The sequence below is a fragment of the Pieris napi genome, chromosome 14 (genome assembly GCF_905475465.1).
Source record: "Pieris napi chromosome 14, ilPieNapi1.2, whole genome shotgun sequence".
Lineage (NCBI taxonomy): Eukaryota > Metazoa > Arthropoda > Insecta > Lepidoptera > Pieridae > Pieris > Pieris napi.
This window is the reverse complement of record NC_062247.1, coordinates 5,781,215-5,796,382: the sequence shown is the minus strand read 5'-3', so window position 1 is coordinate 5,796,382 and position 15,168 is coordinate 5,781,215. Positions and strand designations below refer to the sequence as shown.

The 15,168-nt window shown below is 30.7% G+C and overlaps 4 protein-coding genes across 5 annotated transcripts; 3 read left to right on the top strand and 1 right to left on the bottom strand.

Annotated features, from left to right (window-relative positions):
* The first annotated feature begins 568 nt into the window (after window positions 1-568).
* On the top strand, window positions 569-2,929 carry LOC125056011 (protein-serine O-palmitoleoyltransferase porcupine). The gene has a single exon (XM_047658818.1). The coding sequence runs from the start codon at window positions 1,044-1,046 to the stop codon at window positions 2,367-2,369; it is 1,326 nt and encodes a 441-aa protein (XP_047514774.1). The 5' UTR covers window positions 569-1,043; the 3' UTR covers window positions 2,370-2,929.
* A 4,387-nt stretch (window positions 2,930-7,316) lies between these two features.
* Window positions 7,317-10,796, top strand: LOC125055844 (torsin-1B). The gene is made up of 6 exons (XM_047658484.1): window positions 7,317-7,636; window positions 7,701-7,975; window positions 8,055-8,206; window positions 8,273-8,418; window positions 9,489-9,636; window positions 9,946-10,796. The coding sequence occupies exons 1-6, from the start codon at window positions 7,432-7,434 to the stop codon at window positions 10,073-10,075; spliced, it is 1,056 nt and encodes a 351-aa protein (XP_047514440.1). The 5' UTR covers window positions 7,317-7,431; the 3' UTR covers window positions 10,076-10,796.
* Window positions 10,784-12,256, bottom strand: LOC125055845 (autophagy protein 5). Of its 2 annotated transcripts, none has more exons than XM_047658485.1 (5): window positions 11,880-12,256; window positions 11,607-11,812; window positions 11,405-11,529; window positions 11,093-11,290; window positions 10,784-10,970 (listed from the first exon to the last, which is right to left on the bottom strand). In XM_047658485.1, exons 1-5 carry the CDS (start codon window positions 12,033-12,035, stop codon window positions 10,864-10,866), a joined length of 792 nt encoding a protein of 263 aa, XP_047514441.1. In that variant the 5' UTR covers window positions 12,036-12,256; the 3' UTR covers window positions 10,784-10,863. The 2 variants fall into 2 exon arrangements, with proteins under 2 accessions (XP_047514441.1, XP_047514442.1); XM_047658486.1 differs by having other exon boundaries at window positions 12,139-12,157.
* Window positions 12,257-12,540: 284 nt separating this feature from the next.
* Window positions 12,541-14,242, top strand: LOC125055842 (ribosomal RNA small subunit methyltransferase NEP1). The gene is made up of 4 exons (XM_047658483.1): window positions 12,541-12,694; window positions 12,839-12,984; window positions 13,183-13,426; window positions 13,841-14,242. Exons 2-4 carry the CDS (start codon window positions 12,841-12,843, stop codon window positions 14,161-14,163), a joined length of 711 nt encoding a protein of 236 aa, XP_047514439.1. The 5' UTR covers window positions 12,541-12,694; window positions 12,839-12,840; the 3' UTR covers window positions 14,164-14,242.
* Window positions 14,243-15,168: the final 926 nt, after the last annotated feature.

Here is a 15,168-nt window from a genome sequence, read left to right as displayed (position 1 = left end):
TATGAATGGAATTGGAGGGTAAAAAACTAATATACAACGAAATTAAAAAAAAATCCAATATGTGTCCAATTCACACGTGGTAGAAGTAAAACCTTCAAAAACGTAGTTTTTATAATTAAAATATGTAAATTAGACTTTTTCTCTATCTAAATGTAGGACCTTTTCTTAAATGTTAATTTTTAATGTTAAATTTTAATTTATAACTTTAATTTCAATCTTTATTTAGTAAAAACTAATATAATAAAAGTTTGAAATGAATTTAGAGATAGGAAGCATTCCTATCTCACTCTCTCCCACGCCAAATCCTATTAATTTATGTGTCTGTCTCTTTTTACTGTCGCTTTTTCCGTTGCATCCGGTTTGAAATCACAACGATTCTAAAGAAGTTTCACTTCTTAAAACTTAAAAAAAAATCATCTGTAACTTTATATAACTGTTGATATTAGTCAAGGGGGCCTAGACAAGATGCCTTAACAGTAGTGTATGTAGAAAGTCGAAAACTAAATTTGAAAACAGCGCGCTATGACTTATTTCTTCTATGTCTATGTCTATTTGTAAATTCATTATTCTAAATAAGAAAATGATTGAGTAAACAAAATGTATAATTAAATAAGTATTATACATATCATGTTTTAAATAAACACACAAGCTACAGCAAGTATGTCTAAAATCTGTGCTGAATGCATTTGTTAGTTGAATCGTAGACCAATATTAAGATATCTGTATTCTGTGATGTGAATTTTTAAATTTAACGGAGTGACTACGTCAAGTCCAAGAAAGAAAAATAAGATCTTAAAGCGTTGTGAATAATTGTGAATACTTTTATTTAAAAGAGAAGTGAATATTTTACCTAAAAGGAATCATTCTAATTTAATTTAGTTAAAGATAAGTGAATAAATATGCAAAACAACAAGCTGAAGCTATGAACCATCGTTTTATCAAACAAAAAATTTAGTAATAAACATTATGCTATAATTCCCCGTGAATAATTTAATAACAAGGGCGGTCTCCTTATCTGATTAGTTATCTTAAAAAGTAAAAAAATGGATGAAGAGGAATATATTGAAAGTACTTGGTCATATTTATCTTTTTGTGTTGAACCTACCCTCTATGAAGGGTTAAGATTTGCAAAAGATTTACTAATAGCAAGTGTTGCTTTACGAATGGCTATACAATATATTCCCATGCCTCATAATGTTCGTCATAGCCTGAGCTTCATTATTGGGGGCCTACTGTTGTATCATAGTATAGGATTAGCTATTATTTGGATCTTTGGATTTACATTAAGTGTATATATACTTATTTTAATTTTATCATTGTCTACAAGAAAAAGAGTGAGAGGACCTATAACTTGTCTGTGTGTTATATCATTTCTGCTCTTGTGTGAGTTACACCTAATTAACCCGAAGATGTGGCAACAAATACGGGGAATTCAAATGATAGCCTCTATGAAGATAATATCAGTAGCTATAGAACTGGATCGAAGTTTATTTAAGAAAATGATAAACCCAGTTGAATTTTTCGGATACATATTTTGCCCAGCTAACTGTATGTTGGGTCCATGGATATCATTCCACTCTTATGATCAATACTTAGGTGTCAAATTCTTAACAAAGAGATGGATTAGAGTAATCGCAGAAAACATGGCAATGGCATTAATATTTTTAAACTTATCTAATTGTATTGTGCCTTGGATCATCAGCGATGATAGTACCAAGTGGCTTTTAGCATATAGAGATGCTCAGGCCTTTAGGATGTCTCATTATTTTGTATCAAGCATGTCTATGGTTTCTATGTTGAGTGCTGGTTTTGGGTTGACAAATGATTGCCATTCTGAAATCCAAATCACAAAACCTTTATTTATTGAGTTACCAAGATCTTTAGTGCAAGTTGTTATATTTTGGAACATTCCCATGCACCAATGGCTCAAGAATTATGTATTTAAATCATGTCATGCCTATGGACAGTTCTTTGCAATACTATCTACATATGTTGTATCATCACTCCTCCATGGATGTAACTTTCAGCTATCAGCTGTACTATTAAGTATAGGAACTTTTTCTTACATTGAATATAATTTTAGACTTAAAGTAGCATCTGCATTAGAAGCATGTTGCCTAGCAAACCCATGTACAAAGCAGTGTGAGCATAAATATAAGAAAAATTGCATTTTAACAGTGTTTTTAAACACTTTATTTTCATTAATAACTGTCATACACTTGGCATATTTGGGAGTGATGTTTGAAGCATCATTTTCAATACAAGAAACTGGATATTCATTTTCTCATACTATTAGTAAATGGGAGAATTTAGATTTTTTTAACCATGGCCTAGCTACTTTTTTCTATGTGATATATTTAATGATGTAAGTGAAGTCTCAAATCCTGTATGTAAACCCTTTAGAAAAATACCTGATTACATGTGTAGCTGCCTTATTACAGTATAAAAATTAGGTTGACAGTTAATTAGTCTATCATCAATGCATAATAATCAAATGCAAAACACCCAGTCCAATGAAAACAAACCCAATAAAAAAAATATCAGTCTTATACTGTTAACTTAAACACTGTTCTGTATCATTCTGTCACAACTTTTAAAATACTATTTAACAGAAAGAGATTAGCACTACTTTAGTTACAACAGACTGATTTTGCACTTATTAATAAGGGGGTATATTTACTTCACCAACCCAATTTTTCTAGAATGTTATATGAATATAATGTAAAATGTTCATTTTTTTTTTAACAAACTTATATATTAAAAACACAAAGTAATTATTTGATGAACTTATTTATCAGAAGTATTAAATCTTATAGAAGACATGCATAATTGTTTAATAAGGTTTTATATCAGTATTAATACTTGTAAAATTAATTTATATTTTTTTATTTTGCAAAATCAATAAAAGTATGTGTATTATTTTATTCAAGTTTACCTTTGCTATTTAAAACATAATTAGTCATCTCTGCCAAGATATATTTCCATTAATTAATATAAATGGTATTTTTACAAGTTTATCAGCAGTTTGTACAATAACATAATTGCTGTCACTATTATTAGTTGAATATTTAACTTGCAACCGGTAATTTATTCTCTCCTCAGTTGGTATGGAACAACATGGTTCCAGATTTTCTATAGCTTCTTTACTACTACAAAAATATTCAGGTCTAGTGTACAAAATCACTACTTTAAAGTCTTTAGTTATTCTCTGTACAAACTTAAGCAGCTTTTTTAAATATAAATCCATTTTTGTAACTTTAAAACTTTGTTCTGACCAATAAAATGCACTTAAAGTATTAAATATTATTAACGATATATTTGAGTGTTTCATTAACATATTATCTAAATTTTGAACAGATACTATGAATTGAGAAGGATCATAAACATCTATTACAGTGAAATTGTTTAAACAACTATTTATTATTATATCCATTGCTTCATCATTCAAATTGATTATTTTCTTTTCGGTTACATTGGTATAAAGTTTGTGCTTAAATAATTCAATGAACTTGTTTTTATCAAAATTTCCATCAGTATTAAAAAATACTATTCCAGTTTCAACACCTCCAACTAAATGCGGGAGCAGGGCTTCTGATATCAAATCATACAGCAGCGGATTTGCGCTATTATTACTAAATATTTCAATAACTTCATCTTTTTTCGGACCACACTTGAACAAAGTAGGATAAAAATTTTCAATTACTGATTTTTTTGATAGTCGTGACAGTAACTGAACACCTGATTCAAGTTTAAAATTCAATGCCATTTTTATGACATGTATTTGAAAGTATTTGTGTAACAGTAAACTCAGCTAATAAAAGTAAACAACTACATACAGTGCCACATTACAATTTACACTGTAGATGACTCATGACAGATGTACTACTTCTAACTTCTTAGTTCATACTTGTACGGTGTACCATCATGTACTTATTTTGGCCGTAAGAAGTGTTGCCAACTCGGATTTTGAAAATTACGTAGATTTAGTAAAAATTGATTAAAGAAAAAAATAATTATCGTTCGTAGATCTACGTACTTTTTTTTATGAGTGAAGCTCATAGTAGCGAAAAAGTCGTTCAACATTTTCGCTACTATGAGGTAATGTTAATAACTTATGTGTAAATTGGACCAGGAGGGGAAACTCCTAAGTTGCATCTCCTTTGATTAGCTGATCCTCTTGAAATGGAAGATTTGTATTTCTTAAAGTTATTATTATAAGTAATTCCCGGTCGGATTGTTTTTAACTTTTTTGAAGTTATTAAATAATAATATTTAATTATAAATCAATGGCTATTTAGGCGCGTTATGAAAAATTGATGAGAAAGAAATTTTACGATGCGCGCGCACCGTGACACAAAATTATCAGTTTGAAGTTGCCTACTAACAAATTCTTTTTAAACCAGCCGGGCGCCGAGCGTGCGCGAACGAGATGGGAATAAGAGAATCTACAAGTAAAAAGAAATATAATATGCGTGAAGTTAGCAGCTATGCCAAGAATTTTGAATGACCATAATTACCTTTGTAGTACCTTTTAAACAAATAAAGGAGTTTTTCAAAGAATTAAGTTAAGTTATTCATTGCTTTTGCAAAAAGATTTAAGCACGAATACTAATAAGGAGAAAATGAAGGCTTGGAGCGATATAACAGAGAAGTAAACATTTTAATAAGTATGGAGGCATCTTTTGAAGATGCAGGCATCTCCAAAAAATGACCACATTGTTTAATCAAAACATGTAATTTTTCAGATTTAATCTAGCCAATATAAGGACAAGAGACAAAAAACAATTGATGAATCAGTGGAAGTGCACTAAATTGAATACAAAAAAGAGTTGTCATCTTATCGCCGTGAAACATCAAAAACTGGAGGTGGACCAAAGCCACCATCACCTTCTCCAGACACAATAGACGTGGCAGAGATGATACCGCAACAGTCTGAAGTCGATTTCAGTGAATTTGATTGTGATGGTGTCGAGGTAGCAAAGTTAATTATAAATATGATGTATGGTGATGTTCAAGGTTCAACCTCTCAAGCATAAGCATATGCTTACAACAGTACTGTATTCCCCTACAGAGATATTCTAATACCTCAGAACATCCATGTTGCACTTCTAGTACCAAAACTCTGTCCAGCCAGAAGTGAGCCCATTCCCACTTATAATGGAGAGTGGGTATAATACACCTTAACACCTCAGTACGAACCACTCAACATGATACTTAAATTAATAGATGTTATTTATATATTTCAGGATATTACAAATAAAATCATTTTGGAAATAATTGATATCCCAAAAGAAAATAAAGCCAACAATGTAATAAATCAGTTTTGACATAACTTGAATACTAGAAAAGCCATACAAAGGTGTGCACAACAGTGACAACATAACTTAACAATTTCATTATTTTGTAGGATTATAATCCAAAGGTTAAAGAAAATCACGTCGGACTGAACAACAACTCCAAAAAACCTACAAGGAAGACACCGGTATTATATTTAAATTATCTCTATCTCTAAATAGAATAAAACAAAGTTGCTATCCAGGTCTGTAGCATGTGCAATTAGTTTTTCTAAATTACACAACGGATTTTGATCTGGGTAATATATAGACTATTCTTCCAGGAAGGATTTGTATAATATGAATTATATATTTTTTTAAGTTTTGCATGGACAGAGCTTAAATTAATATTCTCTTATTTGTTGCAGAAAGCAAGTAGTAGTTTTAGTTTTGGAGAAGCCTCGTATCATATGAGCTTTCGGGCTCTGGAAAATGAGCGGCTTCAAATAGAACACAACCAAGTAATGATTAATTTAAAATTACAAACCGAAATTCTGATGAAGACATTACTCAGAGTCACTTAAAAATAAATAGTATAATGAAATAATATTTTTTAAAGATAAATAGTGTTTTATTTGTTTAAATAACTTAATTGTTAAAACAACCTAAATTAAGAACTATCAAACTTAAAAGTTTTCATCAATAAAAATGGCTCTCACTGCTGCTCCACGCAGTATATTTTGAGATGAGGGCACTGTTAGTAGTGAGGGCAGGGTCTCTTCATCATCATCAGAGATAGGTTCCTCTTTTAAATCAATGGCTATATTGTGCAATACTGCCAAAGCTACAACATAAATGTACATAGTTTTGAAAATAAAATATCATTCCATCTTCACCTCTTCTCTACAAACAATTAGGGAGTTTTATTTTATCACAACCAAGCAACTCTGAACCAATCCCCTAAAATACTATAATTATGGACGCTACTATTTTTTTTAAAGATATCTATATTTTTCCGCACATAAAAATATTCTCATAATGTATTGACTTGGCAAAATCAAAATATGTAATCCTTTGACCTTCCTTCGGATTGACTCCCGTGGGGACAATCCGCAGATCGCTCTTATAGCCCGCTTTATCGCTACAAATATCGATTTAATCAGCTGCATTACCCCACAAAATAACACCATATGATACCATGATACTATGAAAATAGCTGAAATAAACGAGCTTTGCTGTATTCTCATCCGTAAGATCGCGTATCTTTTTCACTAACATCACCGTGTGTAGAGATTGAGAACTGCATTATTTTAAGTGTTTACAGACCACCAAGTGCATCTAACGATTTTTTAAAGTGAAACTTTTATAATATCGTCTCAAACTTTTTCGTCTGTGTGTTGCATGTCGCGTGACGGTCGGCCGCGGATTAGGGATAAAGTGAAAGGCGCTCGTCATAGCAGCCAAGGCCAATATGGCGACGCCTATAGGTACTCTATAGTTTATAGCAGCTGACCGTGTATAGACTATTGTTTAATATGTGTATATAATCTAAATAATTGTTAAGTATTATGAAATATGAATGTCGTACCCTCTAAGACACAGAGTTCAATAAAAATATTAGTTATAAGTCTACTTTTATGATTTCCCATTATCATTCCAATTTTCCAAGTATAAAATTAAGATTAATAAAGCGATTTTTATACCCTTAATGGAATATTATTCCAAAAAATTTTAGGTAAATGTCTATAATTTGAAAAAAAGTTTCACTTTTACCGTGGTTTTATAAAACCACACAATCCTGTCACAATCCTTTCCTGGTGGGCATTATGGCATAGGCAATCCGTTGACTTGAAGGTACTGTCAACCGTTAAATCTCTGACAAGACAAGAATCATGTAATCCGAATTCCGAAGTATCAAAAGTTTTATATCGACTATGAGCTGTGGCCAGTGGCTACGATTTAACCTTTTTCGATATAATAAAAATTAATATCCTATCGAATGCGAGTGTTTCCTCTGTTTACTAGTATTAAGAAGTAGACTAATATTTACTTAAATTAGTATCCTATTTATTAAGCCGATTCAAACGATCAATAATTTCGCACTTGGTACAATACACATATGTTTTGCAAGGTTTCTGCTAATGATTAAAACAAAATAATGAAGAGCAATAAAATTAAAGTAACTTGTTTATTTTTCTTTTGTCTAAGCAATATTTATTATGTGTCTACCGAGCCAATTTCTATAATAGCAGGGTCGTCCATACTCATTGGTTCATATTTTGGATGGGATGCAATAAAGTCCAACACAATTTGTCATTTCACGGAATGCTGCGATAAAAAATACGTGCCATATGATATAAACAGTAAGTTTTAAGAATATATTGTTTTATTTCATTCGGATATTGATTAAGTTATGCTTATTTCCAGAACTAAAAGAATTACTATCACAGAAAATGTTTGGTCAACCTCTTGTAACCGAGTTAATAAATATTTTGAGTGCTCATAAAGAAGCTTTGCATCATGACACTAAAAGGAACAAGAAAGCTCTCGTAATAAGTTTGCATGGTTGGTCTGGGGTGGGCAAAAACTATGCTACAAGTATGATAGCAGAATCTTTGTTCATTAAGGGAATGGAGAGCAAATTTGTGAAAATGTTTATGGGAAAAAAAGATTTTGATTGTACTAAAATACATGAAACGCAGGTATGGATTTGATTTTATGGAAACAAAATATATTATTATTAATATTTATACTAACAAATTTTTTTACACCTGTTTGCAGATGAAACTGATCCATGATGTCAAAATGATTGTTAAAGATTGTCCAACTTCATTAATTATATTTGATGAAATCCATGAAATGTGTCCAACTATTCTTGATGCAATTAAACCCATGTTAGACCATCACCATGCAGTTGATGGAATAGATTTTAGGTATGAGTATTAATTTTATATATTTTTTTTAATAATGCAACTCAATTAATAATTTGTTTTTAACAGGGATAGTATTTTTGTTTTTATTTCCAATATTGGTGGAAAAGAAATATCTAGTAAGCTCTTGGAATTATATAATGAAGGTTTAAAGAGGAATGAAGTAGATTTTCAAAACTTTGAACCAATTATAAGAAGAACAGCATACAGTACAGGTAAATGATTATTTTGGGTTTTATTGAATCAATTATGAAATATCTATAATTTTTTCTGTGTTCATTATATCTATAAAACTAATTAACTTATAATATTAAGACCACAAACTATGAACTGGAAAATATATATATTACATAGTTTAGTTTTTAACAAATTTAAATTACTGATTATGTCAATTTCATGAGCCTCAAAGTATGTGTAAAGTTTTGGCCATACTTGATAACTACTATTGGTGCGTTCCACTAAGCGTTCACAACGCTCACGCTCACGACCGCTGATTTCCCCATTCCACTTGATTGTGAATGTTACTGTCGTTAACTCAAGTGGAATGGATTATGGAGCGTTTCGGGCGTTCATGTAAATATTACAAATGTCAAGTTTGAAAATAGTAGAATTTTAAGGAGGTTAGGTAATCATAAACAATAAGTTTTAATAATTGTGACTTAAATTTATTTATGTTAAAAGTGAAGAATAATTGAATATTTTATAAATAATTTTGGTGAAGTTATCAAACAACTTAAGTTTAAATATAATCGAAATGGCTTTGACGGCAGTTGGATATTTGCTTATGCATCGCAATAAAGCTCCAGAAACTAGTTCATCTAGCTCAAATGAAGAATGGGATGCAATTATAAAAAATTATAATCGTGAAAACCGACAACTTAGGCCACGTATTATTGACTATGAAAATGTGATTTTTCTTGTCGCCATCTTTAAGCTTTGAATATAATAATATTATTATTTGTCATATTTCAAAAAAAAAATCAAAAATTGCGCCAAATTATTCTCAACGTTCACAACGACCCACCTCTTTAGATGGGTCGTTGTGAGCGTTGCGTGAGCATTAGTCATGACGTCACGAGTGACGTTTTCGCCGTGACCACAACGACCGCGGTCGGTATGTGGAATGGCTAAAGGAGCATTTTGATCGTCGTGAGCGCTTAGTGGAACGCACCATATAACATACTATTCAATGGTTGTCATTTGTGTCAACACTATTTAAATATTTTTTTTTATCAAAATCAGCTAACAATGTTTGTGTAACCTGTATATATCTCTTTTTTTAAAGGTGGTTTTGAAAAATCTGCTACCATAGCTCAAAATTTAATAGATCACTACATACCATTTTTACCCCTAGAACAACAACATGTTGAGACATGTGCATTAGCTGAATTTAGAGCTCATGGGGTATATCACCCAACAGAAGAAATGATGGTGTAAGTTCCAAATATTATTATGTATATAATCAGTAATGTTCTTTCATCATTTATATTAACATTCTAATAGCTTAATGTAAGAACATTGAGATGTTAGGATTTTAAAAAGTTTTAATAGTTTTATACATATTTATGGATTTAGAATTTTAATTAAAGGCAAAAATTGTTTTGATGATATTTAGTATAATAGAGAATATAATTTTTTTTATGAACTAGATATATTAAATGATTCTAAATTGAAGAGAAATTTTAGAATCTTTACAATAATTGTGTACTACTGTGTAATTTACTAGATATTGTTTTTTTTAGAGATGCCTTGTCAGTTATTACATATGGACCTACAGAGGATCAGCCTATTTTTGCAAATAATGGTTGTAAAAGATTTACAAAACAAATTCCATATGTAATACAGAAACACAAAGTCAAGAGTGATTTATGAATGGTTTAAAACCAGTTGTAGAAAAATTACTAAGGTCTTATTATTGTTTTACAAAATAACAGCTTATAAAGCTAATGTCTCACTTACTATAAATGGCAACTGAGTACCTGTACCTGAATGTTTAATTTTAAAATTCTTGTTTCTGTTGTCTGATTGATTTAAATACAGATCCAAGTGTGAGTATGGAAGATGGACTGGTTTATAATAGATACGAAGAATCTCTTCTGGATTTCAAAGTTATATCATTCATATATGTATTTATATTTGTTCTTCAATCCTAACCAAGATACATGAATCAACAGCTACTGTAAAATACCTCATCACAAGCAATCATCATACTTGTAACTAGTAATTTATATCAGTTCAAAAGACACAATCTCTTATAACAACATCGAAGGGACTACTCAATACTCATATTTGGTCGTAAAAACAGATAGTCGTAACAGCCAATGTTGTTATTAAGTACCTAGTAGAATAGAATTCAGCAATAGCAGAATTTTGGACAATATAAGCAGTATGTTGTTCTAAACAATGTCGTCATAAATGGTTTTGACTGTATCTGCTTTTGTGAATTGAATTACAAGTAACAAATTTTTACCAACCATCTCACTTATTGACCCAGAGACATTCCTTTAGAAAAATAATAATGTAACTGTGTTATTGTCAAAGAAAAATTGTAATATTTAAGATATAAATAAAATTTGCCTGTTAGTAAATATATTTTAATTGTCATTTTAACATAAATATACTGGAACTAAGCTGTATAATATTATAGCAAAAAAGAAGCACTAACACACACAGACATGAAGAAAATTATCTGGGTAGCTTAAATGTTCCGATAGCCACTGCAGTGGTGTGTCAAGTGGGATTGTGATGCCATGTGTTCTTAATTTTACTGAAAAATCACATTTTGAAATCTTAATCTAATATAAGGTGTACTTTTATTATCAATATAGACTTAACATTTTTAAAATTACTTTCATTTCAAAACATCCTTATTGTTGAATCAGAAATTACCTGGTTTTTCTGGATACAGTTCAGATATAAGCTGTTGAATTATTTTTCTACTTCCATCAATGTTTTTGGGACTAATTAACCGTTGTGTGCATGTACCGTCTTCGGAATATATCCTAATGGGAATATGTTTAAATCCATCATTATCCCCATGTGCTTCCATAAGTCTTCTATTAATTGCCCAAAATTGATCAAATTTGTCTGAAATGATAATTGAATTTGTTACATTCATATAAAATGTGGAATGTTGCATAAGTTATGAATATTCAATACTGCAATTAGATTTAACTTTTTCTGTCTTAATTAAATGCATACCATTTTGTAATCCTAACCATAACTGGTTGTGATCTTTTTTTTGCATAGCAGACATGATTTGTCCCCTGTGTTTTAAAACATCAGCCTCTTTTACTGTTGACATATAGTGAGCCTCTACTACATCTCTACAATGCAAAAGGTATAGATTAATTTTTAAAACAATTAAGCTATTATTATTATTATACATGTAAATTGAACTTACTTGTTCGGGCAGTGAAGCAAAATATTTCCAGGAAACTTGCTGAAATGCACTGTTAAAGTCCAAGGTGTTTGGGGATCATTTCCACAATATAAATCATATAAGAATCCAATGGGATAATGCCATTTCAATGGTTGACCATTATAATCCATCCACATTTCATTGTCAGCATTTTCTTGGGATATATAACGAAGAAAATGCCTTTTCATCTTAAAATAAAAATTATGATGTGTGATCTGCTTTAAACAAGATTTTAAAATAGTTAATTAAATTTACCTTATCAATTACAAGGGGAAAATAACTTAACCGGGGAACCATTACATAAAAGGGGTCTGGTTGCTGTATTTCCATAATCTCTTCTTGATCTAGCTGAAAACAAACGGGGAGTTTTCCATCCCATATTTCACGCAAAACCTCCCGGTCGTTCGCCATAACTAAACGATTTCGTATATTAGAGTTATATACTTTTTTATTAAAGTATAGATACTAAAGTATAGGTTTTTTATTTTTGATACAAGTATTACCACTGACTTACAATAACATATTTTTAGTATGATTAACAAAATACTTATCGAAATCTAATATCAAAATATAAAAACAATACAAATTAAACTATACAGTTGAGAGTTGACTGTTGACATCCTATTCCTTGGATATAATTTTTTTTTTGAGTTTATGGCCTGGTATCTAGACCTTTAGGCCATGGATATCAAATATAGTAGGGGATTTAGTTTTAGACAGACACACCGATTTAGTGACCGACCGACCAAGACCGACAAACCACGACCTCTAGATACCTCATAGAGTAGAATTTCTGTTAAAAAAAATAGTTACCTCAGGGCTCAGCCCCAATCTATTGCTATCTCATTCAATATTGAATTTACCCATGAGATAGCAATTGAGAATAAGGTACTGTCAACTGTCAAGTGTCAACTGTTAAGTGTTAAAGGCTATAGTGGCTACGGCCTACGGCTCACATGGAAGCTAGCCGCTGAGCTCGTTTTATTTGTTTACAATTTCAAATAAAAAAACATACATCCTCGTGGTTGTTATTTTTCATATTTAAAAAATACGGGCAAAATAAATATACAGTAAGTCTTAATTACTGTTATACTTAATTGTTAATACTTATCGTAATGGTGTTTATATTTTCTAACCTAGATAAAGATCCCTTTAGTCCTTTATAATTCGTAACTCGTATTCTTATAGTGCTTATTTATTTTTTTTCATTCCAGATATGGGTAAAAAAAGGAAACATGCTGAAACTACAGATGACTTTGAATACGATCCTATACCTCGACATTTAGTAACATCGCACATTCAGAAACAAGAAAAACGTTTAATCGTTGTATTAGAGAATGCTCAGTTAGAAACAGTAAAGGTAAATTTAGAAGTTTTTATAATTACAAAATATTATGTTTTATTTAAATATCACATGAATAATTTTAGAATGAACAGTGAAATGTTGTATTGTTAAATTGTGATGAGAAATTATTTGACCACATTTTGGTTGATGAAACTTCTATTATCCAAGTTGCCCTGCCACCCATTTTCTGTAAGTTATTAATTTTGATTTCAGAATGGCAACAGTTTTGAATTGTTAAATTGTGATGATCATGCTAACATTCTACGAAAAAATGACAGAGATCCAGGTTCATGTCGTCCAGATATCACTCATCAATCTCTTCTAATGTTAATGGACTCACCACTAAATAGAGCGGGACTCCTGCAAGTTTATATTCACACAGAGAAAAATGTTTTAATAGAAATAAATCCACAAACTCGGATTCCCAGGACATTCAAAAGATTTGCTGGATTAATGGGTATGGTAGAACTTTTGCTAGCTTTATATATTGTGGCTTTATCCCTTGGAATTGTGTAGAGACACCATCACTCCATATATTTTACTGCATTTACCCTGGAGAGTTTTCGGAGGAGTTGTTTAGATTAATATCTGTAGCTGAGTTAAATCATTGGATATTGAGGCAGAATACGAAATTCCACCCGTATCACCTCGACATCCATTGTTCCACAATGTAGCATTTTTATAAGTTTTTGCCATGCACCCACACTATGTGGAAACAGCTGCCCACTGAACTGTTTTAGATCCAATTCGACATGGGGTCCTTCAAGAAAAGATCACATCAAGCGCCCTGTTCTATAAAAATACTTTCTCCTTGTTTTTAGTATATAAACCATGTGCCTTTAGAAATAATAACATCTTGTAAATTTTTCAGTTCAGCTACTGCACAAATTTTCGATTCGAGCATCTGATGGCCCAATGAAACTCCTTAAAGTTATTAAAAACCCAATAACATCACATATGCCTGTTGGAGTGAAAAAAATCACTATGTCATTCAGTTCCAAAGTTGTTAAGACTTGTCGGGAATTAGTTCCTAAAGAAGAACCAATAGTTATGATCATAGGAGCAATGGCACATGGTAAAATAGAGGTGGACTATTCAGAAGATGCGATATCTATAAGTAACTATCCTCTATCAGCTGCATTGACTTGTGCAAAGATTTGTTCAGCATTTGAAGAAGTATGGGGAGTAGAATAAAATTTTATATAGTTTGTATAGTAATATAAAATGTAATTATTATAAACTATACATACACTATAAACTGTTTTTTTTATAATATTTTATTTTTTTACCATAATACTTTACTTTGATTGGAATATTTACAGTACTTATGGGATAGTATAATGCAGCTATTTTTATTCTTCATTAAAAGAGAAGTTTGTAAGAAAACTTAGTTTATTTATCCCAGATATATCTGTTGTGATTTTTAGGCCAACTAGGATGATTACTAAAAATGGTTATCCTTTAATTTTTTAATTTTAACTAAAATTTTTATTTACTGATTTAGGAATATTAAGTAGCTCAGACAAAAAGTTTTAATGAACTTTCGTGAACAAGTAACAACAATATTTTATAGAAAGTTGCTTCTAATTTACAATATTAATTTACTGTATGAAATATAGCATATTTAATATGTTTTTAATGATTTTCACTACATATAAACATGATATTGGAGATAATTTATCCCTTTTCATAATCTTACACTATTGTTTTTGTACTTGCGCATTTCTTGGAATACCTAGTGACACTTTATTGGTGTTTTTATAGTGTTTTTGCATTTCGGTACGATACAAGTAAACAAACACGGTACGTGTTGCGTGACGTGAAGCTAAATACCGCGCAATTTGTGGGAGTTAGGGCTCCTGATTCCTATTTCCAAGACTTTTTTTTTATGAGAATGGATTTTTTAAAAATTTTCTATACAATATGAATTATTCAAGATTTTTTCTATTTTTTTATAGAACGGTGTTAACGCTCAAGAGGCTCACCCAATGTTAAGTGATACCAAAACCCATGGACACTCAAACTTTCGTCGATGGACCCGTATATAAATTCACCCAATATGTGTCGAACAAGTTAAAAAAAGTTTCCCTCGGTTTCAAAACGGAAATACAGACATCCGCACAATTACCGACATATTTAGAAACACCCCGACTAATTCTTTGCAAATGTTAAATTAGTACCGTATTTTCTCTTTGTAAA

Excerpts from the sequence above, each read along its gene's own strand:
- LOC125056011 (XM_047658818.1), top strand. The coding sequence starts at position 1,044 with ATGGATGAAGAGGAATATATTGAAAGTACTTGGTCATATTTATCTTTT.
- LOC125055844 (XM_047658484.1), top strand. The coding sequence starts at position 7,432 with ATGAAGAGCAATAAAATTAAAGTAACTTGTTTATTTTTCTTTTGTCTA. Across the intron at positions 7,976-8,054 it reads CTAAAATACATGAAACGCAG|ATGAAACTGATCCATGATGT; the intron begins GTATGGATTTGA and ends ACCTGTTTGCAG. Across the intron at positions 8,207-8,272 it reads GTTGATGGAATAGATTTTAG|GGATAGTATTTTTGTTTTTA; the intron begins GTATGAGTATTA and ends TGTTTTTAACAG.
- LOC125055845 (XM_047658485.1), bottom strand. The coding sequence starts at position 12,035 with ATGGCGAACGACCGGGAGGTTTTGCGTGAAATATGGGATGGAAAACTC. Across the intron at positions 11,813-11,879 it reads TTCCCCTTGTAATTGATAAG|ATGAAAAGGCATTTTCTTCG; the intron begins GTAAATTTAATT and ends TTTTATTTTAAG. Across the intron at positions 10,971-11,092 it reads ACTGTATCCAGAAAAACCAG|TAAAATTAAGAACACATGGC; the intron begins GTAATTTCTGAT and ends GTGATTTTTCAG.
- LOC125055842 (XM_047658483.1), top strand. The coding sequence starts at position 12,841 with ATGGGTAAAAAAAGGAAACATGCTGAAACTACAGATGACTTTGAATAC. Across the intron at positions 12,985-13,182 it reads CTCAGTTAGAAACAGTAAAG|AATGGCAACAGTTTTGAATT; the intron begins GTAAATTTAGAA and ends TTTTGATTTCAG. Across the intron at positions 13,427-13,840 it reads AAGATTTGCTGGATTAATGG|TTCAGCTACTGCACAAATTT; the intron begins GTATGGTAGAAC and ends TAAATTTTTCAG.